The sequence below is a fragment of the Scleropages formosus genome, chromosome 3 (assembly GCF_900964775.1).
Source record: "Scleropages formosus chromosome 3, fSclFor1.1, whole genome shotgun sequence".
NCBI classification, from domain to species: domain Eukaryota; kingdom Metazoa; phylum Chordata; class Actinopteri; order Osteoglossiformes; family Osteoglossidae; genus Scleropages; species Scleropages formosus.
Window position 1 is genome coordinate 1,411,917 of NC_041808.1, and position 27,493 is coordinate 1,439,409.

The window sequence follows — 27,493 nt, forward strand, 5'->3', positions numbered from 1 at the left end:
TTTTTAAAAAAAAAAAAAAAAAAAAAAAAAAAATCTTGAGTTTTATGACCCAACATGTACACCTTATCTGGCAGAAGGAAAGATTTAAAACAAAATGATCCATCTCTACAAATGCCTCCATCTGGTCTGATGCATAGAAATAAACTGCTAGCCAGAAAAAAATTAAAATAAACTTGTTGCACTACATAAGTCAGGTATGTCTGCTTAAATATGTGGACTTTCCATCTAGTGGAGCTGCACAATTCTGTAAGACCTAATGTAGCTAGAATCACACACTGACGATCAACTCAAGGTGTCATTTCTAAAGCTAAGGGGGGAAAGAAAAATGGTCGTAGCGGAGAGACAAATGCAGAGCAGAGCGAGTGAGCGACGGCAAAGGAGATGGACAAAAACAAACTGCTGTGTGTTAGAACCCCAAGGGCAGCTGCTGCTAGGCTACTGGGAGCTGTGGGAGCCCTGGGATCCCTGGCTGTTCTGAGTGCCCTGGCCGGAGTAGCTGCCGTAGTTTCCGTACTGTCCGTAGTACTGGTTCCACTGGCTCTGGTTCTGGTAATACTGCTGCCACTGCTGCGCGTACTGCCGGGAAGAGGAGAGGGGCCTCCGTTAGTGCAACAGAATCATCAGTGAGGGGAAACACCTGCCTTTTATCCATCCAGGAAGATCCAGCACTGTTTTAGTGTCGACCAGAGAGCTGGAGGGCGCGTTCACCTGCTGGTATTGCTGGTTGTAGTTCTGCTGCTGGTTGTAGCTCTGCCCAGGGGCAGCGGGAGTTTGGCTGTAGCCCTGGCTATAGCCGGGGTACTGACCATAGTTGGCATAGTTGTAGCTCTGGTTGTAGCTGCCCTGGTTGTAGCCTTGATTGTAGCCCTGGTTGTAACTCTGCGGCTACAAGGGAAAACACAAAGGATTTGGAGGATCTTCTGACCGAACGGATCGGGTGTCGTGCAGTTGACCGAATACGGTCCACATGCTTACCTGGGCTTGGCTGTAGCCGCCACCACCCCCGCTGCCTCCCTTGTTGTAGGGCGCCTGGTGGTTGTAGCTGTAGCCCCCTCCAGACGACTGATTGCGGTTGTAGCTGCCTCGGCCACCGGAGCCTCCGTCACGATTACCCCCCCAGCGGTTCTGATTGTATCCACCGCGGCTGTAACCTGCAGAAACATAACAGGCTGCAGCCCAGGCCCATTTGCACCCACAAGGAATGTGATGCGTCTGATGCTCTGCAACTTTGCAAAAGACGACAACTTTAATTACAGTTAAGAATAAAGCAACTATGTGCGAAGAGAATACTACAAAAACAGCACGACTATTTCCAGGTATTTACCGTTTACTTTTACTACATACTATTTATTGTACTTGTGTGTATTCTGCCTTACTAGCACATCACTCTTACTACGCCATTTGCCCACCAGAGTTTTCATTTATCTACTACACTGCAGCATCATTTCAACCATTCTTGTCTAAATATGTTTGTTCATGTCTAACACGTCAGGGCTCCGGACTGCACTTAAAATGGTCGCATTTGCAACCAAAAATATTAATTTGCGAGTGATATTTTTGCTAAGATCGCCACTGGTGACAATATAAATTTACACGTTATGATTGCAAAATTTGCACGTGAAAGTTTCACTGAGTTAGAGTGCCAAAATAGACAGGTGAAGCGAGAATCGCCTTTCCGCGTCAGACAAAGCCTGTCCCAAAAAAAAAAAAAAGCAGGCTCTCGCTGTGTCAGCATGCGAGAGAGAACGACCGACACACAGAGGATCATCTTTCCGTGTCAGTCAATAAACACCTAAGTAGAAGTGCCAAAAGACATTTCAAAACTTCTTGGATTCAAGAATTTTCATGGCTGAGGTATGATCATGAGACACAAACATTTTGTGACTTTTGTTCTAGAAGGCAGAGAAATAACGGGGAAAAAACAGATTTAATTACCGGAACAAACCATTTCAAAGATAACCGAGAAAACACGGCAACAGTCAAAAGCACAAAATTTTTTGTGCGGTGTTTTTTGTGGAGCACTCCTCACGATTACATGATCACATTATCGTGAAGAGTGCTCCACAAAAAACACCGTTAGCGCATTCAGCATCTCGTGCATGCGAACTGCATGACGAAAAGAATAGGAGGAGCTAAAAATAAAATTCAGCACAGCTATATGATCGCATGTGAAGAGCTGCCTTTCACTAAATTTACCTCTCAGATATTACTTATGAACTTAAAACGGACTTTGTGTGTGCAAGGGGTATGACAATGACGCATGTACTGAGTTTATAGGATGCTTTGCAGAAGAGCTTAAAGAACAAGCACTGACTGACGCTCAGACAGCGAATTAGATCTCCATTATCACTGACTTTGGCACAGACGTTTCTGGGAAAGACAATGTTATTGCACATTGCTGCAGGCACATTTCTGCAGGTATAGCAGTGAACCGGTTTACTGGTTTAGCTGAGCTTGAACACTGCCATGCACATGGAGTATTAGATAAAATAAAATGCTTGTTTGATGATGCTAAACAAACTAATCATGACTGGTGGCAGACAAAAATTACAGCGTTCAGAGCAGGTGGAACCAGCGTTAACATGGGCGCTTCAGGTGGAATAGGTGCAAATTTCATTGTCATAGATCTCTTTCCTTTCATTGTATGCCACGCAGATTGGAATTAGCTATGCTAGGTGTTCAGAAGTCTCTTCCAATGATTGAAAAAGTCTCACTTGCTACAGCTAGTATGGAAAACATAGCATTTCAGCCCCAAAAGCAAGCGTGAGTTGAAAGTCATCGGTATGGAGTTAGGCCGTGCCATACGAACACCTTCTGCAGTGAAGACCCTAGCGCTGGTTGCCTCACATTTACCAGTTCAATCTTATGTGGCACTTATAAAAAATAATTTGGTGCTGTTTCTCCTCCCCCATAGGAGCTAATGGCTCCTTAACTGATTTTTTTTTTTGTCTGGAGCCCTGTACGTGCTTGAACTGTCAATGTGTGAATCTGAGCCTCGTCACAAGCATTTCAATGCCCAGTGTAACTGCAAATAAACAACTGACTGAGGTTTGTTTGTGTTTGTGCGAAAGAGAACACGAAGTAACATGAGCGCACAAGCAGAAACTGCTTTTCGGCAACAGGACACTGACCCCCTCTGAAGCCACCGCCTCCAGTGCCACCACGGTTCTGGTAGCCGCCCCGGCCTCCTTGCGGACCACGGCTGTCGTACCGCTGATAGCCGCCTCCTCGGCCGCGGAAGCCGCCCTGCCGGTTGTCGAAACGCTTGTCTGGGGGGGGCCCAGCCTTGCGCCCCTCTTCATTGTACTGCTTCACCAGCTTGTCGGCCTCCTCGCGCTGCAGCTCGACGAAGGTCACATCGTCGAGAAAATCGCCAGGCTCTGGGAGCACAAAGTTGGCTACGGCAGGCAGATGTGCGGAGATGCCGTGAGGACGAGCAAAGGCGCGCCAACGGGGGACAGAGAGACACAATTACCACGGAGAAGAAGAGAGCGGAAGCCACAGAGAGAAAGACTGAAGGGGGGAAAGGGGTGTCGAGTGTGGTAGTAGGCGCAACACGGCTGGAGCAAACACTTCCTTCAGGGACAGGGAATATTTGCTCCAGTTCAGGAAGGGAAAGTTGGAAGGGGGACAGGGAGGGGGTGGGTAATAACGAATGGAAAATAATGCCAGACTTCAAAAAAGAAAAAGGGGACAGTAACAAAGGGTCACTGCAAATCAAGCGTTGCTCAAATGGCACGTAAAACCAATGACGAGCCACAAATTCATAGAGCCTTCGAGTGAGCGGCTGCAGGTGTCACTCGCCTTCGGGGACAAACCCGAGCAGGAATAAGGTCAGGCAAAACAACCCAAAAGCTGGATGTAACCATGCAATCAATAAATGAGCAATTTAACCTCCAATTTCCTGTGACACTTTTGTCCAGGTTCAGAGCCAAAACCCGGTACTACAGGTGGAGCTCAGTGGCACATTTTTGCCCTCAGTTTGCAGTGCTACATAAGGGAAGCAGAGTAGAAACGAGGTCCAAAATGATGGAACTAATTGCAAAAAGAGTACAAAAAACAAGCTTTAAAATCTGGCAAGAGGAACAACTAAAGGGGGAGGAATGGGGGTGGGGTGGGGGAGGGGGTCTTCCAAGTTCGATTAAAAAAAATAAAATAAAAACAGTAAAACAGAGTAAAAACAGATCTTGTGTTTGTTGTTTATTTTTTGTTGGTTTTCCATGAAATTCCTACCTTTCATTTCTAACACAGCATGATCGGGTACATCCTTCCCTTCCTCATCAGTTCGCTTTAACGTTCGCTCTTTTAAATCCTCGTCCGTGGGACAAATTACAATAGCCTTGCGTTGAAAACCTTCAAAAGGACGCATTTTTCGTCTCTGGGCTGATCCATATACATTTGTCTAGCAATGGTGACAAGAAAGAAGTAGAAGCTGTTCATTATTTGCTTTTGTTACGGCTTTGCGTTCCATAGGAGGGATATTGGAATCCTGCAACGATGAAAGTGAGAGAGTTTTTCTTGGTTGTTACTGTTCTGGAACTACCGGTTGTCTCTCACAACCCCACAAACTTACCTTGATGGCTGGAACACCTTTTACTGGAACAGTTCACATTTTAGGGGACCCCAGAACTACAAAGCTCATTCCTGCTCTGCAGAGTGTGGTGCGCGTCAGTGCGTCTGACTTCTCACCGTTCAGTCGCTAAAGCTACAACTGCAAAGCGTAAAACTCTACTGTGTACCGTGAACACAGCACATTAAAAGGTGTCTACGTCCCATTTGCTTGTTCCGTTACTAAATAGCAATGCAGAAGAGTTGAAGCATGACGATATGGAACATTTAAAACATCTTCAGCCCTCATTGTGATGAATACCGGCAGTACAGATCACTTACATTAGTCTTACACTTATTTACCCGGTTACTTGGAAGCAGTGAGCGTGTGGTGTGCGCACATGTTTGAGAGAGACGTGCTCCTTCCTGCCCTACAGGGTCCCCTCACTTACCTGTACCTACCTGCCGCTGAGAAGCACGTCAGCCCCACAGACAGAACAAACACTCAGTACCTACCTGCGGATACTCACAGCAGCCATGGTTACCTGGGGCGCATCCGTTAGACCTTACCTACCTTAGAACACGAAGAACAACGCCCTGGAAAGCTGAAATTGGTTAGTGTTGCCACTTACCTTCAAAGTTCATTCATTTTAAAAATAAAACATTCAAAAGTTCCATATGCTACATATTAATATAGAACGCTATTTTAGAAAAGCTATGTGCATTTGGTTTTTTTTTTTTTTTTAACCATTAACATAGCAACAGAAGGTGTGTTTCTTACTCACCAGGCAGTGATTACTTGTTTTCAACATCTTACTATTCACATGGACTATTTGTACAGTGTAGGAAAAATATTTCAACAAGACATACAATTGAAAAAATACAAAAATAAAAATACTGAGAAATGAGAACAGATACGATATAGCATTTTCCTGTCACGTGAGCAAAACAAGTAATGGGTTCTCTGATATACAAAACAGGAACATCATATTGAAGACAAAGAGTGGTGAACTCAAACAAGAGAGTGATCAAGGTTTCTCCTACACTAGAGTGCAGCATCAACAGCAGTTGGGAGAAAGGCTACACCAGAGCTCTGGGCGCCGCGGTTCCCGAGAGGAGTCACTACCTGATCCAGGATGTAGTTGCGCTTCTTGCGAGCCGCGATCTGGATGAGCCGGTTCAAACACTGCGTGGCCTGCTGGATCAGGAGGTCCCAGCGGCCTGCATAGTTACGCTGGCGACGCAGACCCATCACCTGAACAGAGACACAGAGCGGTTCAGCTTTCGCTCCTACTCTACCGTCTTCACCTGTGGGAGCGGGAGGGGAAAATGCCCTCAACACTGACCTTCATCTTCTCCATGATGGCGTTGGTGCCCAGAATGTTGAACTTCTTCTCAGGGTGCTCCTCAGCATGTTTGATAGCCCACGTGGTCTTTCCACATCCAGGCAGGCCCACCATCATAAGCATCTAGCAACACAGACATAGGAAACCTTTGGATATACATATTCTGTACAGCAGTCCCACCACAGGTGCTGTCTGTACGCACACATACCACACACCTCCTGAGGCCGGGACACAGAGGGGTCCGTTCACTGTTGCCACTGACTGGTCACTTTAACAACGTTCTGATGCCCAAATGTGAAGGCTTAAATGAAAATGATTCATTTTTTCCAAATGTTTCACAGGCTGCACGCAGACTAACAGAGCTTCTCTGAATGCACATCATAAAGTCGCAGGTTCTACGATTGACGCACCTGCAATTTGAACGCTGATTACAATCCAGATCTCTTTATACATGGGTGCTTGGGTGTCAAGCAACCTGGACTGTGTTCCAAACAAGTCTAAAGTGAACTCAAAATGTTGCTGAAACCAACACATACAGTACAATCCTGTCTCCCTCAGAACTGCTGAATCCCTTAACACATCTGAGGCTGTAAAAACAAAGAAAGGTATCAGACAAACTGTTCTACGTTGTTCGATTAGCAGATGCTTTTCTCTAAAGTGACTTCCAATGAACAGCATGCAGCAGTATCATAAAGTCATGTAAACTAATATGCGCGATACCACAAATGAACCTTGTTTGACTAAACAGTTAAACACCTGACCATGAAAAAATTTGTTGTTCTGTTACGTTGAATGGTGGACCGAATTAACTCCCACTGTGTCGCATTCCTTCAATGAGCAACTGTACTTGGCCCATAAAGAGTTAAGTTGCCCGAGACTAATGCCTGATAAGTCAAAATTCATACTAGAAAACCGCAAGCAGGTAAACGCACCTTGTTTCTGTAGGTACCGCATAGTAATTGCTTTTCAACTTAACACACCCATGCAGCTCCTTTTGTTGTCTTTGTAATTTAATCCTTGTCTTTCAATGTCAAAGCCTTTAACAGTCATAGGAATCAATGGCCTTATTTCTGCTTCCGTTAGAATTGAAGTATGCATAACTTACTAGAAAAATAAAGTTTTTATATGAAGTAAAGAAAAGTAATTTGGTTCATAGGCTTCCATTCAGGATGTCTTTTTACATTCATGAAGAGTGACTCCAGGGCAATAGCCAAGACGCAAGAAGGAACTCCAGCCAAGACAGTAGCGATCCTGACTGTCAGTTCAATCAACTATTTTGAAGAGTCCTATAGAATCCATAGCCATAGCAAAGGGGGGGGGATAAAAATCTGACACCCTTAAACACCCTTAGCATGCCTTGGTCCATAGCCTGAAGAATGGAGGAAGAAAAACTACCTTAACACTATGGTGAACCTCAAAGTCCTGCACTATGACTAGGGGCACTGTCCAAAATTATCAATTTCGAAGGGGATCATCATCTTCCTGCACTATTCCTTGACCTCTGGAATAAAGCAGTTTCTGAACCAATCGTCAAACACCACCTGCATCATGCAAGCCTTCTTGTTCAACCTGAAGTGGGCAGAAAGGGTAGCTTGTTCCGATGGCTTGTTCTTCAGGGCTCTGGGTTTTTCAAAGTGATAAATCATGCATGGCTTCAATTTACAGGCAGCAACATTACCCCCAAGCAACAGTGTGACTCGTTCGTTCAGGCCGAAACCCTTCTTCCAGGTTTCATTTTGCTCAGCCGCTCAGTGTAACAGTCTCCAGCCTTACGATCAGCACTACCAAAGTCACCTTGCATTTTTGAATTGCATAACACCACTTTCTTCTTACAACTGTAGCAGCCAACTGGTGCTTAATCCCTCTCTACACTGGTCCCTTCCTTCACCTTCAGATCAAACAAGGACTTGGCTTTAGCACAGATGGTTGCACTGGGGAGTAGAGCATCCTGGCTGATTTGATGATTAATCCAGACTACCAACAAGGTCTCCATCTCCACAACCACACTGTGGTTCTCATACCTTACACATGTTGGTTGCATAGGTGTGGCTCTATTCATGCTTTTCAGGTACTTGTCCTTCCTTTGGAGGATGCTAAAGGTTGTATACTGTGCCATGTTGCGTTTACGAGCCAAAGCTGATATTGCTTTACCTCTGAGTGTTTTATGATTGCTAGTTTCTTCCCCAGGGTGAGTGATAGTCAGGTTTTCTTACAAGAGTTCTCTTTAGCCATTTTCCATTCTGAGCAAGAGGTCAGTAGCACCAAAAAGACCAAAGCAGTGAACACTACAAAGACGCTCAAGCAATTACAGTAACAATTATAATTATTTGCAAATGATTCCCCTCTCCCCTCCTATCGTACTACAGTAAGAAATGCACGTGTGTGAGTTGTGCTGCCTGTGTAGGGCCCAATATTACTGGTAGGTCACACAGTTCCAGTCCAAGACATGACCATTAGACAATTGAGCGTGGTTGTTAAAGTGAGCATTAGCCAGCATGGCCCAAAATAATGGCATTGATGTTAAAGTGTGTCGCAGTCAACTGCGTGATGTTAATCACTCAATAAGCGCTTGTGATTAAGGTGCCACAAACTTCAGCGTTACGATGATTAACATGAAAATGACTAACTTCTAAATTAACGAAACCTTACTTTGCAAGCTCTGCTCACCTCACATTCAGATTTTGTAGCAGGTCCGACAGTTCCTCTGATCCTCTCCTCAACTGGCACAGCCTGAATGAAGGTGTAGCCCTCTGGTTGGGGGAAAAACGGCTCTTCTTTCTGCCCAAAGTTGAACTCGACAGCACAATTCTTGACCAGGACGTGGGGGAAGAGGGGCCGCTCAGCCAACCCTTCTCTGCTGACACAGAAGCAGACACCCAGCCACTTTCCATTCTTTGTGAAGGATATTTCTATCTCTGCTCCACTTTCGAAGTCCTACAAGAAATACAAATGCATCAAGCATGAGTTGAAAATGAGCCGTGAATTTAAATGACTGAAGATGTAAAATACAGCTGCCCTTTGCTAAACACACTTACTATATAACAACCGATGACATCATTCTCGCCAAATCGCTCAGCGTAATCTTCAAATTTGAGGTTGCACGATTTCTTGCCTGTACCTCCATACCCAAAGGAGAAGGGCTCTTCACCTGATAGGGCACAGATAAATTACAATTTAAATTTAGTACATTCTCATGTAGATGGTAATTTTTGACCATTATACTTGTACAGGACAATAATTTTCCCTAAGGTAGATATTGTCTGTAATGGGATTTTGTAGGTGCCATTTTAATTTCATAGCCGATTATTACTTTCCTAGACTTATGTTAAAGTTACATCCCTGGAACAAGTTTACATTCTGTTCATAACAAACATGGCACCCCTTTAAATAGTTATAAATACTCAAAAATGCTCTCAGAATCAATACATACAAAGAACAATAAGCATCTAACTATGTGTTGACCCAGGTTTGCTTTTCAACAAGACAACTTCAAAATAAAGTGGTCTGACTTCTTAAGAGAGGGAAAGAACTCCCTTAGAAGTCCCGCATCTTCACAATTTCCACTATAATCAAACATATCCAGGCCACGTCTCTTACCAAGTTGTGTCATGCAGGAATCCAGGGACCAGCCCACGCGTACCACATGGGGGTCAGGTTCAGTTGTGGGTAAATGCTTCACAGAAATCTCTTCATTTATCTAAAAGGAAAAGGAGACAGTTGCTTAATAAAAACAAGAATATCAGTCACACATGAAGCATTCAAGAAAAAAAAAAGTACAAAAAAGGTACATAATTCTTGGCTACCTTGATTTCATAGCAGACACGACCCTTGTTGACACCGTAACTAGCACGAGCTCCTGCCCACAAGTACGCAAAGCCCTCTATGGTGAGAGGGTAGCCACTGTATCGATCACGAGACACCTTGAAGTGCAGGTCACAATTATCTGTTGCAAAACATAAAACACGTACATAAGTATTGACAGCTCAACCTTCTGGCTATTTGTACTTGAACAAAGCTGCTGCCCATGAATCCAAAGCCCTTCCGGATTCACAAACGGCCCTATGAACTCACAAGTGTCAATGGCAACTAATGTGTCATCAAAATCTTCCTCCTCCTCCTCTGCTGGGGGCTGGGGTGAGCGCGACCTGGTAAAACGAAGCACCACAGTTAGTACACAGTCTAAAACGAGGCAAAGAAACTGAACGTGGGAATTCAGGAAGTTTGGCAGTAAATACCTCTTGTCCTCACGGTGCTCGTAATAACTGTAGCTACGAGTCTCTTCGTAGGGTCTTTTACGGCTATAGGGGGCATTCATGTCATCCTCAGCTTTAACATGAGCCGACATCTGAGCCTCCATGCCTTCCCATTCTTTGACATCTTCTGGCTGTTCCTGCATTTGCTGCTCAAGGTAATGTGGCTCGTTTTCTTCTTTTAACTCCTCTTTCACCTCAAACTCTTCTGAAGAAGAATGATGCATCAGTTTCAACACAACCGGCTCCACTAACTGATTTTTTTTAAAAAAAAAAACAAAAACAAAACATTTTTGGAATACAGTAACAAGCTATTCAAATGTCATAATTTTCCTAAGGTCTTCAAAAGAGCGTTGTGTAGAAATTAAGCCACTGATCTTAGTAACCAAGTACTGATCTAATGGACAATCGGATCAAAATTTAAATAAGGTACAAGGAAGTGACAGATGAACAGAACCACTCAAAAGATAGGTTTTACTGTGCTAATTTAAACAGGATTTAAACCGACATTATACATTGAACATTACAGTTTGTAAATTACATTGTTAGCACAGTTCATGAGACACTTATTCAAAAGAAACTTGAAGAGGTTACAATATCATCCCAGATCCAATTACACAACTTGGTTTTATTTAATTAAAGCATTTCAGAGTAATTAACTCAACTGTATAACAGTCATGTTGCTTTTGGCAACAAAGTTCCTTAACACCACCACCTGTTTTCTGTGTTTCATTTCATGAGAACAATGCCCACTTTATAATCTCCTCTATGATGCAGTTTTGTAGTACTATGTTTACAATGGAAGATGAGCAAATTCATGAAACTGAACCAGTTCTTAAATTCTAAAGTTATGCTGTTAAATTCATTGTCAAGAAAAGCACTGGAGACACACAACTCAAGTCCTTGAACTAATATCAGATGTTAAACTTCAATTTACCTGTCTTGATTTCAAGTTGTAACTGTTTTTCCGGCTCCTCACTCGCCGTTTGCTCCGGCTCTGGTTCTGGTTCTGGTTCATTTTTGTAAGATTCAGCGGCTTCGTCACATGCAAAGTCACTTTGGCCAAAACCCATCTGAGGGGGTTCCTCTGGATACGCTTCTCCTTCCTCCCCGTTCTCCTCTTCTGCTGGGACCTGGATGTCTTCCTCATCACCCTCATCTTAATCAAAACAAAAACAAAGAAAAAAAAAAAAAGCAATTTCAGTGACTTGGGAACCCAGTTAAACAACCCATTTCATGCAAATACATGGATAGCCCTTACAGTAAAAGGCAGAAAATGGCTACACCTGCAAAGAAATAGCAGAATTGCAAAACCTTTGATGCATCGGCTAAGGAAGGGTAGAAGGGATTTCACTTATGGTGAGCACTCGTACTTTCCGAAGCCTAAAGAAGGGTTCCTTCTGCCACACAGTGGCCTACGGGAAGGAAACCAACTGTCCCATACAGCTTACACTTATTCATTTAGCTGATGAAGTGACTTACAATGTTAAGGTTACAGTTATTACAAGCTAATGACTATTTACCCATACTGGAGCAATTCGGGTAATAGAGCCGGAGGCTGGGATCGAACCTGCGACATTTGAATCCAGAGGCAGCAGGTCTAACCGCTACGCTACCAGGTGCCCGATCCGATCGGCTGTCCCAGCGACAACAATACAATGTAGTGTCAGAAATGTAACTTTACAACGAGTTGACCCTAAACAGGACACTGCCTGCTTCCCCGATTCACCCCTGACTAAACATATACGGCACTGAAGTGATGTTTATTTTTAAACAAAATAACAAAAGGTGTTGTTTACTAAGCAGCGACCATGCAGGCAGTGCAGTATTAACGCTCCTATAATCCACTTCTGGCACCAATCTCTTCGTACTGCTCAGCACAAGCTCCTGGCCGACAAGCAGATCAGCAACTAGTCTACTAGTGCAGGAGACACACAGCAGCAGGGTGAGGATCAGGGTTTGGGTTCTACCCTTAGGGCTGCTGATGCTGGGGGGGTCGAACCCCCCGCCCCCTCCGTGCGTACCTGCACTGAGAAACACACAGGCCGTACCGTACGTGCAGTACACTAACTATGTGGCCGGGCCAGAGCTCGCAATCCGCCATAAGGAAATAGAAAGAAACGCACCTGCGTCCTGGTCCTGGTACTGCTGGTACTCGTCCCCGGCTTGGGCTCCGGCTCCGTCCTCGGATCCCTCATCATCCTGCTCCTGGGCGCCCAGCTGCCCTGCCTCAGCCCCTTCCCCCGTGGCCTCGGCCTCGAGTGCCGCCTGCAGGCGGTCGACGAGGTCCGCTTTCAGGCCGCGGGTGTCCAGGCCCCGCCGCTGGAGCTCCTCCTTGAGCTCGTTCACTTTGAGCTTCTTCACGTTTATGGCGCTCATGGTGGTTTAAGGAGAGATGGATGCGACGGAACGGCCCGGATTCAGCTCTGCGGGAAGCGCACAAGGAAGGAAGTGAGCGAACGAGCGAACCGGACGAGCCCGCCAAGACAAGCGGGAGGCGCGCGCTCGCTCGCTCGCTCTCTCTCTCTCTCTCTCTCTCTCTCTCTTGCTCGCGCCACGGCGCAGCCTAGTAGCGCGAGCTCCGGCGTGGTGCTTCGCTCCAAACGCACCATCCCGCGTAACTCTTCGCCTCAACACAAACTTATCGAAGTAACACTTCATACAAAGAGGAGCGGAGCGGAGACTAAGCGCCAACAGCGTCAGTCGACGCGGTAGGGGATCCCGCTTCACCAGCCGCGGCGCTGCTGCTGCTGCTGTTGCTGTTGCTGTTGCTGCTCAGCCTGCTGTTGCTGCTGCCGCCGCCTCAAGCTCAACTTACCGTACACAAAGTAAACTAGCCGCACTTGTTTGCACTGCTTTACACCACATATAGCAACTGATATTGATCAAAATGCGTGAAACTGCCCATACCTGATTTCGCCACCTTGCAAACTCCCCTGCGATGCTGCAACAGAATTCGCTCCACAAAATGGACGATAGCCCCGCCTTCCTCCACGACCATTACATGTTGTGACGCTCACCTTCTCATCTGCGATTGGCCAGAGCGGCTGTCACTCTACCTTGGAGCGCAGACGTGTGTCCAATGAAATTAAGCTCTGAACACCAAAATATGACGCCATGGCACCAGGTGACCTGGTCCAAATAGAGGCGTTTTCCTGGGAGCGTTGTGAATAAGAGAAGGCCTTTATGTTTTTAACTGCAAAAGAGTTTCTTGTCACGATAACTAATTTCCACTATGTCAAAACGAGCTATATAGATCTGCCCTGCAGGCCATTGTATCCGATGCCAACACCTGATCTTAAGTTCTGAGTCCGCAAGGTGGCGCCGTGTAGTTTTTTTCACGCTCAATTGAGCCGAGCTGTGTGGGCCTCCCAGCGATAGTGGCCTCGCCCGGGAGCACCGACCCAAAGCACGGTTTCATCGGTTGACGTGTGGATCCGTGTTTCCTGAATGAATCCCATAACAAATGAACACTTCCTGTCGTTGAAAAATACCCACCGATTAATACAAAAAATATATAATTAGTCATCTGTAAAAACTCCACTTCCCCAAAAAACATTACATTTCAATTCAGGTAAATTCAATTTATTCGTATCAAGTACCGTTCTCAACATTGTGATAAAGAGCAATGAACAAGGGAACACACAGGGTGGCGAAATGAAGTACCGTTATTATCATTTAATGACCATTAATTAAAAGCGACAACCGATCACAACAACAATCGTTTCCGCAGTGAAAAATACATTTCCCAGCATTAAAAGCTACCTTCCCATAGGTTAGAAACGTACTTCCGCTTCCTGCTGTCGCTGAATGAACATGGCGCTCTTCTCGAAGTTGGTTGTTTCACCCGACAATTGATTGTATCTGAAATATACTTAAAAGAAAGATTCTTTCTTCGACCTAGGTTGGATAACCACATTTTTCTCTGTTTTTAGCTTCAGTTGTATCCTTACTATTCTTTATGCAGTTGTTACTAGGCTTATGTTAGTTGAAGTCCCGGTTCATGATGATCATCATCCTCAGCTACTTTCCAGTTTCGTGTTTTCTTTGAAGTTTGAAGACTTATCATGGCTTTCAATTTGTGGATAACAGTTAGTTGTTATATTAACAGTTATTAAAATAGAAGTTTTATTCTGCTGAGTACGTATTTCCTTGTTTACATTCCTTTTTTTACAAATTCGCAGTTGTTTTCCATAGAAACATTCTCCTTCCATTTACGTCGTGTTGCAGGGCTATAGGTAACTTGTTGTAAGTAAGATCAGAACAAGTGATTTTAAATGAGTTATATAACTGTAAATTTTGCTGTCATCAGAGACTGATGATGATGATGATGATTTATTCTTGACAGATGTGAACCTTACATAGCAGATGGAGTAAAGCTCCAGTATTGTGTGTGTTTTGTTTTTATTGCATGATTGCTTCACCTCTCTGTATTTTCTCTTGTGATCGGTCTGGGTGATGTCAGAAAGTCAGGATGGCGTCAGGCGCTGGGGAAAGCGCAGGTGCGAGGACCAGCATTGCCAAGCAGTTCTTCACTGGTGAAGAGGACACTGCCATTGATATGACCACCAGTGAGAAGGTATGAGGAGCTTACTTCTTCTCCTGCCACACTGACGTAGAGCCAGATCCGTACAGTTTTTACATATTCGCACATAAATGCCTTAACTATCCCTGCTTCCCAGGTTGTTGACCTGTTGAACCAAGCTGCCCTGATATCTACAGAAGAGAAACTCACAGTTTTGAAGCAGGTTTGCATATGGCTTCTATTTGGCATCCATGGATTCACATTGTTTCTTGAAAGTAGTGCCTTGTAATTTTCATCTTAATAAAAGGCTTCTTCGCGTATGGATTCAGGTGTCTTGGTTTGGAGTGTCTGTGCGTGCACTGTCATGTTTTGCTTCATCATGTTAGTATGATGGGGGACTTGTAGAAAATAATTTGTTCTGTTGATTGTACAGGTTCAAGAACTGATCATTAACAAGGACCCCTCCCTGCTGGACAATTTTTTAGATGTAAGTGCTTTTCGTTTCACTGTGTTTGGGAATCCTAGTGAAGATTTAAACGACACATTTAATTGTGAATGTACTGCTTTTTTTCCTTTCTGCGCTACTCTTTGATAGGAGATCATAGCGTTCCAGACTGATAAGTCAATGGAAGTTCGGAAATTTGTAATTGGATTCATCGAGGAGGCATGGTGAGTGTGTGTCCGCAGAGTAGTCAATTGCAGATGGTCATTCTACTTTCTCTGCCTTTTTTGAATGTGCTGCTAATCTCATTTTATCAATTTTATGAACCCCTTATTCTAAGTCCTCGTGTTGTGTGCTAGCTTTTATAGGTTAGTCTCATAGTTGCGTGTTCAGTATGTGAAATATGTGCGTTCCTTCTGTTGTCTTTTATGCAGTTCACAAGATGCTCCGTTTGTCTTTACCACTGTTGTATGTAAACTCTTGCTGATCTTTTGCAGTAAGAGGGATAATGAGCTGTTGCTGAAGCTGATTGCTAACCTGAACATGCTGCTGAAGGATGAAAGTGTAAATGTGATGAAGAAGGCCATCCTTACCCTCACTCAGCTGTACAAAGTTGCCCTCCAGGTACTGGCCCTGGTAGTGCTGTTTTTAATTCTTTCACACGTCCAGAATCTCAGAGAGGGATCAGAAACTGTAAAGGTTTTGTTGCACTTTACTGCCTCTATTACTTCACTGATATTTTCACTTGTGGGCACCGTTTCCTAAAGGTTTACTAGAATTTGATGGCTTTTCTCTGTCTGGCAGTGGTTGGTACGTTCCAAGGTAGTTTCAGAGATACAAGAGGCATGCTGGGACATGGTGACGCAGATGAAGGAAGATGTGCTGGCCCTACTAGACTCGGACAATGATGGCGTGCGCACTCACGCCATCAAGTTCACAGAGTCGCTCATCATCACCCTCTCTCCTCGCACCGTGGACTCTGATACGCCGCGTCGGCAGGAGGGCGACATCAGCCTTGATAAGATCCCAAAAGACCATTCTTACATTCGCTATGGTGAGGGGAGCATCAGAAACACACATAGGAATCAATGTGAATTTTTGGTGTTTGTCTGGTTTAAATACCCTTCAATTTTGCAGGATCTCAACACCAGCCTTTATTGTTCTCAAGTTTACTAGTGACATTTCTGCATTGAAATATAATTTAAATCCTAAAATAAATGTCACTGAGAATAAAGTCAAATAACTGACTATACATTAAATTTATAATGCTGAAATGACTTAGATGCACTTCGTGAAGAAGGCAAGTCCGCTCTTCAGCAGCTTCTCAAGTTCATGGTGCATCCAGCCATCTCCAGCATCAACCTGACCACTGCGCTGGGTTCGCTGGCCACAGTGGCGCGGCAGAGGCCCATGTTCATGTCGGAGGTGGTGCAGGCCTACGAGACTCTTCACGGTGAGTCGAGTCACTGCACACAGAGCCGCGCTTCTGCGTCAAAGTGTCAGGAAGCAGACCGTCAAATGCACCGAGTTTCTGTCCCAAGTACACACTGCGTCATACGAGCGCGAACGTCTCTTATGGTCCTCCAGCCAACCTGCCGCCGACACTGGCCAAGTCTCAGGTGAGCAGCGTGCGGAAGAATCTGAAGCTGCACCTGGTGTCAGTGCTGCGGCACCCCTGCAGCCTGGAGTTCCAGGGCCAGATCAGCACACTGCTGCTTGACCTGGGCATGACGCAGAGCGATATCGCTCGGTGCACGCCAGCCCCACGGGACATGCGCAAGAGAGCCCGACACGACCCCTACACCGAGGGCAAGAAGATCAAGATTGGTTAGTGGCGGTCCTTCTCTGATGTGTCATGCACAAAATCCCTAATTATTGTGTAATAATGGCAGCTGTGTGTGATCTTCAGAGCCCTCCCTTATAGAGGACGATGAGGACAAGGAGGAGCCCCCCCCGGCCTCTGTGCCCAAGCCTTCACAGGTTCCCGGGACACAGTCCGCCATTGACGTCACTGCCGAGTTTCTGCTACCGCTGCTGTCCCCCGAGAACGTGGCCAATCTGGTGCGGCATAGTGAACGAGCTGGTTCGCCGGTGCGACGCACTGTGCGCTCAATTGTAACATGGTGTTTACACTATGCCCCTTTGTGAACAGGTGCTGATCAGCATGGTGTACCTGCCCGACATCATGCCCGCCTCCTTCCAAGCCACATACACCCCCGTAGAGTCAGCTGGTACGGAGGCCCAGATCAAACATTTGGCCAGGCTTATGGCAACCCAGATGACCTCTGCTGGGATTGGACCTGGTGAGGACATTTTCTAAAGTGAATCTTTTATTAATAATGTGCATGGGCTGCAGCTCCATCCAAAGTTTGTGGCCTGTGCCTTCCTTAGTAAATGCTTTCCTGGTACAGAAGATGCACTGCTTCCCTCGCTGAGGGTTAGGCATGGGATGACCTGTTATGCTGAAAATAACTGGAGTTTGGGGGGGAAGGGGAGTTGGATTTTGAGATCCATTAAAGTATAGACTTGTGTTCAAGATAAGCGGGATTTATAATTTCACATTTTATGCCCCACCATGATTTCCTGGACTCACTTTATGTGCTGGTCTTCCTTGCTTGACCAAACTAATAGGGGGAGGTTTCCAGTCGTGCAAATGACTGTTCATTCCAACACAGTATTTTTTTTTTTTAAATGCCATATTAACTGGATAGGAGTCTTGCTTTCCTGCCTGAAGAAAATTTTAACAAAATGTTGCACAATAAGTTAAAATAAGATGCACGATGCAGCAAGGTTACTGTACATTTGTATAGTTAGGGCCCTGAGGTAGAGTAGCGGTTAGAGCTGCTGGTTCCAGTCTCACCTACTGTAGTGTACTTTATCAATGTCCTTACCCTGAATTGCTCCAGTAAAAATGACCAAGCTGTATAAATGGCTTAATTGGTGTAAGGGACCTAACACTGTATTTGACTTTGGACAAAAGGTAAGATAAATTAAAAAGTAATTTATTTATTTATTATTGAACAATAACATTAATACAGTTATGTATATAGTAAAATGCTTTTATTTTATTAGAAGTAAACTGTTTCAAATATTGGAATAAAGTGGTTTTTCCCCTTTTTTCCTTCATTTGTGAAAATTGGACTCTTGAGTCATTCCAAAATCTGCTCATCCACGGTCCAGTCATGCATGGGTGAATGGTACTTTTCTCAGGGTACTATGCAGAGCCCTTTTTGGGACTTGAACCCGCAGCCTTTCTGTTAAAGTCCAGTTCTTTTACGACTCTTTCCGGGTCAAGTGTTAACTTTTTCACATCTTCCCTGCTGCCGTTTGTCTCACTTTCAGGTCTAGAACAGTCTAAGTTGCGGGATGAGGACACGGGGAAGGATGGGGTGGAGATAGAGGGTGGCATGGAGTCCTCGCCCAGTTCCAGGGACCAACTCATCAAGCGCAGGGTCTCCGCTGTGTCCCTGGGACAGGCCATCTCTGTGCTGGGAGGGTATGGTGGGAAGACCCAGTTGAGCGACACAGAGGAGACACCTCAGGTCAAGAGGCTGCCTGAGCCTATCCTGCCCTCCTCACAGACCAGGTAAGAACCTCTCCAAATAATGGCATCTTGTTTGGCCTGAACCAGTTATGTCTGTGTCAGGTTTGTGTTTGAGTGCCTTACATCCAGGTGAATTACATGTCACATCCCTCCATTTATTCAGTATATTCAATATATAATGTAATGGTTAGAGCCTTTGGACCCAGCGGTTGCAGGTTCAAATCACAAAATCCTATTGGATTCGTAGTGTTTCGTGGTGGAAGCGAGTCGTCCCACGCTAATTTTCTGCTTGAGTGCTCCTTACTGCCAACTAACATGTTGTTTGCTCTGGAAGAAACAGGTTTTTTAACAAGTGAGTGGAGAAAATACAATTAAAAGCAGAGTGGAAAATGTTTTTATCTTTCAAAATTAGTAACTTCAAGGTTTGTAACACGAGAACTCAGTTTAAATATTTTTTTCCCTGATTTGTTTCCGAAAGTGATCTAGTAAACCAAGCCGTCTTGACTGACGTCCAAGTGCTGACAGTGCTATGTACCGTTTGTCATTCTCATATGAACTTCCATGTCTGTTCGTAAGAGTGTCTGGTACGAGCGGACGGAAGAAGGTGTTCCGACTGGCTGACGTGATCCAGCCCTTAACCGAGGTCCAAACGGAGAAGTTGACTAACATGAGTGTGAAGCGCATATTACAAGCAGAGAAAGCAGTTGCACGCAGTGGGATGGCCCATGTAAGTGTAGCGGGCCATGGACACATCACTGTGTCTTTCTCGCATCTTCCTCAAAGCTCCTTTCACTCTCATGAATTCATTTTGCATTATTTGCATGTTGAATAGAAAATGAATTTCTAAAGAATTTTTTTTTTTAATAAAGGAACCTTTTCTGAAGTTTTTTTGCACTTTTATGTTTACCTTTGTTACTAGTGCTACTATACTGTTACTATAGACTGGAACAGAACTTGTCTTAAATTGATGTCAGCTGCTCAACTTAGGAGCACAGCTGGAGCTGTAGGTCTTTTTTTTTTTAAAATTTAATTTGTTTGTAAATCCAGTGAAGAGCCCTTTTTCTCCACCAAAGGTGCGTGTGAAGCTGCTCTCTAGACTGGTGACCCAGTTTGATGGGGTGATGAAAGAGGAAGTGCTGGAGTTTGTCCTGGAGGACATTCGGAGCCGCTGTGACTTGGCCTTCTCACTCCTTTACCAGGAGTACAACACCTACCTCAGTCAGCTCCCCACTGGAACCCTGGACAGTTATGACCACTGTCTCATCACCCTGCTTTCTGGTTTGCAGGAGAAGCCAGAACAGAGGGATGGGTAAGGCCTGGAGAACAGCTCAGCCTTTCATGCATTCTTCCTCCGTATCTCAGCCAAGTATCCATATACCCTGGTAGCTCTTGGTCATAATCCTATAAGACTCGACCCACACACTGACGCATTGTCTGAAACCGCTTGTCCTGAGTGGGGCCGTGGCGAGCTGGAGCCTGAGCTGGAGCCTAACCTGGCAACACAGAGTGCAAGGCTGAAGGGGGAGGGGACGCCGGTCCATCGCAAGGCACCCCAAGCAGGACTTGAACCCCAGACCCACCAGAGAGCAGGACCCAGCCAAACCCACTGTTCCACCGTGCCCCCTGAGACTCAACCCATTGGTGTCCATGTCTTTAGGCTTCCTTCTGGGTGTGACTTATAGACAAGCACCCCAACTCCATTTGGTGTCAGTCCGCTGTAACTTTCCTTGTCTCACTCCCATCATGCTTTCTCTCTTTGGTTTCTCCCAGACTGTTCACTAAACTGGTTCTGGAAGCACCACTGATCACTGAGTCTGCCCTGGAAGTCATCCGCCGTTATTGTGAGGATGAGGTCAGTAAACATACTCCAGCACTCTTGGTTTTGGCAAAACTCAACTTATTAATCCTAGTCTTTACTTCCGTATGTTTTTTTTTTTTTTTTTTTTTTTTTTTCCCCCCTCCCCAGTGCAGCTAAATTTGTTCAACAGTTCTAATACTTAATGTGCTGGGCCCTTGACTTTCAAGCAAAATTAAGCCCAGAAGTCTCTTTGTAAATCTAACCACTATGTCACAATCAGTAAAAGCTTAGCACAAGACATAACTCTATTTCTGTGGGTGGGTTCTGCAAAAGTCTTGGATGTAGCAATAATAAATGAATAATATACTGTGACGTTTTCTGTTAATTTTAAGCTGCATTAAATCAATTAAATTGAAAACATTAAAACTAATTTAAAATTTTAAATACTGAAAATAAAAATACTTGTCGTCTTAGTGAATCTCCACATATTCCTGCTTAACGTTCATTGTTGACCGATTCATCCCATAAACATCTATTGTGTTTCCAACAAGATGACACACACAGGAAACAATTTTTTGTAAATAGATGAAGAAAATACAATCAAAAATAATGAAATGTTAAAATGTTTATATTTTAAGGAAGGAAGTTAAGTATTATAGACAATGGAGTCTGTAAGTGAGGAAAACTGTCAGTGTTCGATTACCACACATTGAGATGGTTTTGGGGAAGTAACTTCAATATTTTTTCAACAAAATAGTCAAGAAAAAAATGCAATGAAAAGTTGTTATAATAGTAATAATAATGTCTGGTTAGGGTGAGGCTCGTTTAGCAGCATGGTCAAAAATGTGTGTGTGTGTGTGTGTGTGTGTGTGTTCGTGCACGCACTGCAGTCTAGAGTGTACCTGGGCATGACCACCTTGAAGGAGCTCATAGTGAAGCGGCCCTCCCGGCAGTTCCAGTACCTGCACGTCCTGCTGGATCTGAGCTCCCATGAAAAGGACAAGGTGATTCTCAGGCTCTTAACCGCCTCGTCCCCAAAATACAAGTTCAAGTTTTGTCACATACGCAACGGTACTTAGCATGATGTGCAGTTAAATGCTTTTCCGACTGTCCGTTGTACAGACCGAGACCATTAATGTTTAACCGTAGCGTTTTAGAATGAACCCGACAAGGATTGTTTATGGGAATAACAGAATATGCTCTAGGTTACAAGCAGGTGTTTGTGTGCCCTGAGTGTCTGACCCCACACCTGTGCAGGTGCGCTCCAACGCCCTCACCTTCATCAAGCGCCTGTATGAGAGGGACCAGCTGAGGGACTACATAGAGAAGTTTGCGCTTAACTACATGCAGCTGCTCGTGCACCCCAACCCACCTTCCCTGCTGTTCGGGGCCGACAAGGACACGGGTACGGGCCGGGGCCGGCCGTGCAGCGACAAGATCGAGTCTCCCTTGTGAGGAATGATGCGTGGCGGAGCAGATCCTCGCACCAGTGGTGCCCTGACTGTTCGTGTATGTTTCTGCTGCAGAGGTGGCCTCGCCCTGGACAGAGGAGACAGTGAAGCAGTGCTTGTATCTCTACCTCTCCCTCCTGCCCCTGAATCACCGTCTGGTCCACGAGCTGGCGTCTGTCTACACAGAGGCCATCGCCGACATCAAGCGGACCATCCTGCGTGTGATCGAGCAGCCTGTAAGCCCCCTGCTTCCTGCTTAATGCCGGTAACGGCGCGGGCAGAACTGTCATTCCAGCGCGCGCTCACATGTGCTGTGTGTGCCGCAGATACGGGGCATGGGCATGAACTCGCCGGACCTGCTGCTGCTCGTGGAGAACTGCCCCAAGGGAGCAGAAACGCTGGTCACCCGCTGCTTGCACATTCTCACTGACAAAGGTACTGCGGCACAAGCCCACGCGTCGACAGTGACTTTGCTTTAGCTGAGCGTGATGCCAAAGGGAGGAACGGACATGTAGCTCAACTACCAAGTGACATGTGTTTTTCTGTGTGCGTGTGTTGCAGTCCCTCCGTCGCCAGAGCTGGTGGAGAGGGTGAGGGACCTGTACCACAAACGGGTGCCGGATGTCCGTTTCCTCATCCCTGTGATCAATGGACTGGAGAAGGTATCGCCCTCTCTAGGGCTCCTCAGCAACTTTCATCTCAACTGTGCCTCAACTGTGATGCCGCTGGATTTGGTTACTTTATTATTTCATGCTCCAGTAATGAGACACGGAGGCTTGGTTTTACAGCGTTTGCTCTTGCTTCCAGGTTCTCCTTCTCAGTGCACACAAGTTCCAGTAGCACCTCAGTTGTACCAGTCTGTTACACACCTATACTGCTGTCCAGCCAAAACACACACCTTGCACCCACCTTCCACAAATCTGTTACTGCTTCAAGAGTTTGACCCTCATGACCACCAGCTTCTAGAACATCTGGGAGAAATATGAAATAGCACAGGACAGTACTATAAAAGAATAAACCACAGAGTGTGTGTGTGTGTGTGTGTGTGTGTGTGTGTGTGTGTGTGTGTGTGTGTGTGTATATATATATATATATAATATGGAATTGTATAACATTATATGTTAAAAGCTGTGTTTTTTATAAGGCCCACAGGATAAACGTAAAAAAAAAATACACTGCCATTACAAAAAAAACTTGTTTCAGCTTTTTTTAATGTGTACTTTATTAAGTTTTTTTTTTTTTTTAATTTTTGTGTAGAAAGAGGTCATTCAGGCTCTGCCCAAGCTCATCAAGCTCAACCCTATTGTGGTGAAGGAAGTTTTCAATCGCCTCCTGGGGACTCAGCACAGTAAGGGCTCCGATCCTACAACAGTGCGTGTCAGGTTGCGTAGACCTTAGTGTGTGAGCTGTGGTCCAGTAAGGATCAGGGGACAACGTGCTGTTGATGAAACCCGTGTTAAAAGACGGGGTGTTTGAGGGCAGTGTGTGTAACAGCAATGTAACAGATCGCTTCCTTGCAGGTGAAGGAAGCTCGTCGATGTCTCCTCTCACACCAGGAGAGCTTCTCATCTCTCTGCACAACATCGATACCAGCAAGTGCGACATGAAGTCCATCATCAAAGGTACCCGGGCACTGCCCAGCCGCACCCATTCCCCGTTCCAGCTTGTGCCATTTACATGTCATTTTTTGCGGTGGCTTTTCACTGCTCTAGCGAGATGCTGAAGGTGAGATCACCTGCTGTGTAAATAGTCTGGTAATGTTAGGAAATTTTAGGCCCAATGCAGTATGTCATCTGCATCACGCAGCCACCAACCTGTGCTTCGCGGAGAAGAACGTGTACACGTCGGAGGTCCTGGCTGTGGTGATGCAACAGCTGATGGAACAGAACCCACTGCCTATGCTGCTGATGCGCACAGTCATCCAGTCTCTTACGATGTACCCACGGCTGGGCGGCTTCGTCATGAACATCTTGTCACGCCTCATTCTCAAGCAGGTCTGTCAGTACACATGGGCCCCTCTGTGGACCCACAAACTGTAAATCAGTGTACACTGGTTCTTGTGTTGTAAATGTTTGGACTACAAATTTTAATTTCTTACTTTATTACCTCTTTTAATGGCTTTCTTTTTTTCTTTTGTAAAATTTGTCTTTAGTAGTAAAGTGAAAGTTAGTTGCACTTCCACACTCAGCCATTAGTTGGCAGTGAAACATGAAATAAATGCAGCAGAAACAGTAGGAGTGAGGGACACCCTTCATTCAACTCACTTGCACGGTTTTTGCAATTAGAAGTAGCTTGAAGTTAATAAAAATGTGAAGATGAAGTCTTACAAAGTTTGTTTTTTTTTATGTACAGTAATTGTGTTGAATTTTTGCATAACCTTAATAGTAAGTAAATGGTGGGACATCTGTCATTTTATGCTTTTATTGATTGTGTAGATAATAGTTTAAATTCGATTGAAGCTGGCAGCCATTTCACATGCTTACATGCCATTATGGAGGTGACATACTTTATTTTCAGTCATTTGCATTGTAGTGTGTATTGACTTCTTCAGCCTTCTGAGGTATTAACAGTTTTCTCCGTTATTTAAAAAAGATTATTTGACCACTCAAAACCCACATACACGCAGACAGCTAGAAAGCGAATTCGACACTTGCGCTTAATGTGCTGCATTAACTGTCTTAACGTGTGTGTAGGTGTGGAAGTACCCCAAAGTGTGGGAGGGTTTCGTCAAGTGCTGCCAGCGCACCAAGCCACAGTCCTTTAACGTGCTCTTGCAGCTGCCTCCACCGCAGCTCACCAGTGTGTTTGAGCGCTGCCCCGAGATGAGGGAGCCGCTGTTGCAGCACGTTCATTCTTTCACCCCGCACCAGGTGAGCGCTCTGCGGCGAGCTAATGCCCCACGCGCCGCAGCACAGAACCGTCAGCTGTGCGGCTCACGGCCTTCCTCCTTCCTTTCCAGGGAAGGCCTTACAATCGTGATAGTTCTTTCTGCGGTGAACCGACTGTACACTCACATGTCTCAATTTACAGCTCCTTCAGTCTTCCTTGGGCTCGTCATACAACTTGTGACCGTGGTTTAGTGGAATATCACACTGTTTTTAGTACGCTCACTCCTATCATTTGTTCTCCGGTGTTTCACTCATCCAGTTTGCCATTATTAATACCACTTACAGTTGCTCAGTCCAGAATTGCATTTATTTGGTCTCGTATGGAAAACTAAGACCTCATTTTGAAACTGTACCAAGCAGCTGTGAGAGACTGAGATGCACTGCATTGTGGGAACTGAGTATCCATGCACCCAGTTAACTTGCTAAAATAAAACTTTATGTATGAGAAGATTACTGTCATATCAAAATTATTGTAAATTGTGTATATGAGACATTTCTGATAAGCATTTAGTTGAATAACTGGATTCCTTCCCATTAGTCTGCTCACGCCAGAATAAACTGTACTGCTGCTGGTGTCACTGGCACTAAATCCGGATTGCTTTCTGCTTTCAAAATGTTTGCACAGTCATCAGTCTGACTGTCCAGCCCACTTTCACAGTGTCCCTCTATATGGTTTTCCAGCAAGCCCGCATCCCATCCTCCATTATGGCTGTCCTCGAGGCCAATACTCAGCAGGAGCTTGAACATGCTGATCCTGATGACAGAGAGGTGAGATGGAGGCGCTAGATCCTCCAAGCTATGTTGCGTGGCACACGATTTTAAACCCCTGACGTCACCCGGTCCGTGGTTTCCTGTGCTGTTCAGATGGAGTATCCGGGTTCGGGGCCAGCAGTGGGAGTGTTAACAGAAACCCTGCCGGTGACCCAGAAGGATACAGATTCACAGGTCGTGCAGTTTCAAGCCAACGAGGAAGACGAGGAGGAGCCCATGGAGGAAGGAGAGCCAGCTTTGGCCAGTCAGAGCGCTCATGCAGACACGGTTCCTCAGGTCAGTATATTTTTATAAAAGATCTGAAGCTGCCATGGTCTACCTTTTGTCACTGAGGTGTTAAATCCCCCATTTTTAGACATGCTGGATTAATAAATGCATTTTCAAATTTTAGTGAGAGTATCTTGGTTGTTTCTATGAGTCATTTAATCCTTGCGTTGAAAGAACATCTTACTTTTTGAAGAGATATACCACTCGGTACATCTTGAACCTTATTTAATGAATGAAAATTTTATATATGGAACTTTTCTCTAGGAGGAGGGTCTCGAGGTGGATGAAAGCTCTGTTGCAGAGACTTTGGAGAAGGCAGATGAGCCAATGGAAGAGGCTGCGATGGAGTCGCAGCCATCGGTTGAGCGGTCTAAAGAAGTGATGGAAGACAATAGTGTGGAAGCAGAGACCGGGACGGCGGATGCAGAATGAAGAGATGGGGAGAGAAGTCAGCCGGATCGCAAATGAATTTGGAATCAGGGTGGGAAAGAATAATAAGAAACGCCGCACTATTTGAACCAAGAAAGGCCTGGTGTTAACGCTCTATGTTCGGCTTTCTCACAGAAACACTCTAAGGAACAACCAATTCAAAGACCTTTTCAATGAAAATGTTCTTGTGTATCTGAAAGTGGAAACTTAATTCTACTTTTGTATGTATATGTTTAGAGGACTTTTTCTGTTTGAGTATGATGACTTTAAAATAAAACAAAGAATTTGTAAGTGGAGTCCTTGGATTTCTTTTAATAAAATCCAAAAAATGAAAGAAATGAAAATGGAAACATGGAATTCATGTTATTTTCTCAAGTTTTTTGAAGATGTAGATCTCTGGTCAGTTTCTTCGATTCCAGCATATATATTGAAATTTTGGGACCAGAACTCTTCTTAAGTCAAGTGCCTCATCAGCTTAGTTACTGTCACTAAACACTACAGTACACGTCCCTCAAAATATTAAGTGCTGTAAAAGCCTTAGATAAAGCTACAAAAATACTCTACTTTTTTGCACATTGAAAAAAAAATTACTGAAAATAAAATATGCGTTATCTTTGCCCCTGACTCAATCCTGACTGCTGCGTGCATCATCTTTTAAGCAAATGTGGTGTTTCTTAGCCTCTGGCCAGTTTCAGCTTTATTATCTACACTGTCAATAAAAGCTTTTAATCATAGATGCACCTTGATTTATTTACAGGTTACATTCTGTAAAAACATCTGATATAAGTATATAAAAAGTTTTTTACCATTTTAGTAGTTTTGAGCTACATTGAAATTGAAATTAATTTGCAAATTAAGTTTCAGTTCATCACACTGTTTTTGCTGTGTACCGCCAGTTGCTCAGGTTACATCCTGTAAGTTTGTCCATTCTGACATTCAGTTGAACAGCAACCATTGACTCAAAGAGTGCAGATCGTAAGTGTTAAAAGACCGGTACATTTATCTGGCGCTTTTCCAAAGGGACTTATAATGTTACCTACAATTATTTACCCATTTCATTAGCTGACTAATTTTACTGGAGTAATTTAGGGTAAGTATCTTGTACAAGTGAAACAGCAAGAACACAGCCTCAGAACAGGTTATTGTATACCTGGCTCTTGCAAGAACCTTATGTACAAGCTTAAAATTGTATCTTCTCGTCATGGCAACTGCCTTATATACCTAACAACACATT

The 27,493-nt window shown here is 44.7% G+C and overlaps 2 protein-coding genes across 7 annotated transcripts; one reads left to right on the top strand and one right to left on the bottom strand.

Annotated features, from left to right (window-relative positions):
- Positions 1-8: 8 nt before the first annotated feature.
- Positions 9-13,491, bottom strand: LOC108924826 (heterogeneous nuclear ribonucleoprotein U-like protein 1). Of its 2 annotated transcripts, none has more exons than XM_018736418.2 (16): positions 13,055-13,491; positions 12,271-12,570; positions 11,082-11,303; positions 10,130-10,349; positions 9,966-10,039; positions 9,698-9,837; positions 9,492-9,591; positions 8,930-9,042; positions 8,562-8,828; positions 5,895-6,017; positions 5,675-5,803; positions 4,234-4,402; positions 3,132-3,398; positions 976-1,151; positions 709-885; positions 9-576 (listed from the first exon to the last, which is right to left on the bottom strand). In XM_018736418.2, exons 2-16 carry the CDS (start codon positions 12,521-12,523, stop codon positions 436-438), a joined length of 2,571 nt encoding a protein of 856 aa, XP_018591934.1. In that variant the 5' UTR covers positions 12,524-12,570; positions 13,055-13,491; the 3' UTR covers positions 9-435. The 2 variants fall into 2 exon arrangements, with proteins under 2 accessions (XP_018591934.1, XP_018591933.1); XM_018736417.2 differs by having other exon boundaries at positions 10,130-10,352.
- sympk (symplekin) lies at positions 12,722-26,476 on the top strand. 5 transcript variants are annotated; one of them, XM_018736416.2, is made up of 27 exons: positions 12,722-12,855; positions 14,610-14,723; positions 14,827-14,892; positions 15,103-15,156; positions 15,265-15,338; positions 15,609-15,735; positions 15,916-16,165; positions 16,394-16,564; positions 16,699-16,938; positions 17,021-17,172; positions 17,264-17,414; positions 18,454-18,697; positions 19,232-19,382; positions 19,729-19,964; positions 20,426-20,507; positions 21,344-21,457; positions 21,711-21,858; positions 21,980-22,140; positions 22,231-22,339; positions 22,466-22,566; positions 23,162-23,252; positions 23,425-23,526; positions 23,711-23,898; positions 24,598-24,774; positions 25,474-25,560; positions 25,657-25,839; positions 26,095-26,476. In XM_018736416.2, the coding sequence occupies exons 2-27, from the start codon at positions 14,619-14,621 to the stop codon at positions 26,260-26,262; spliced, it is 3,732 nt and encodes a 1,243-aa protein (XP_018591932.2). In that variant the 5' UTR covers positions 12,722-12,855; positions 14,610-14,618; the 3' UTR covers positions 26,263-26,476. The 5 variants fall into 5 exon arrangements, with proteins under 5 accessions (XP_018591932.2, XP_018591928.2, XP_018591931.2 ...); XM_018736412.2 differs by lacking the exon at positions 12,722-12,855 and adding an exon at positions 13,949-14,048; XM_018736415.2 differs by lacking the exon at positions 12,722-12,855 and adding an exon at positions 13,949-14,048 and having other exon boundaries at positions 14,614-14,723.
- The last annotated feature ends 1,017 nt before the right edge of the window (positions 26,477-27,493 follow it).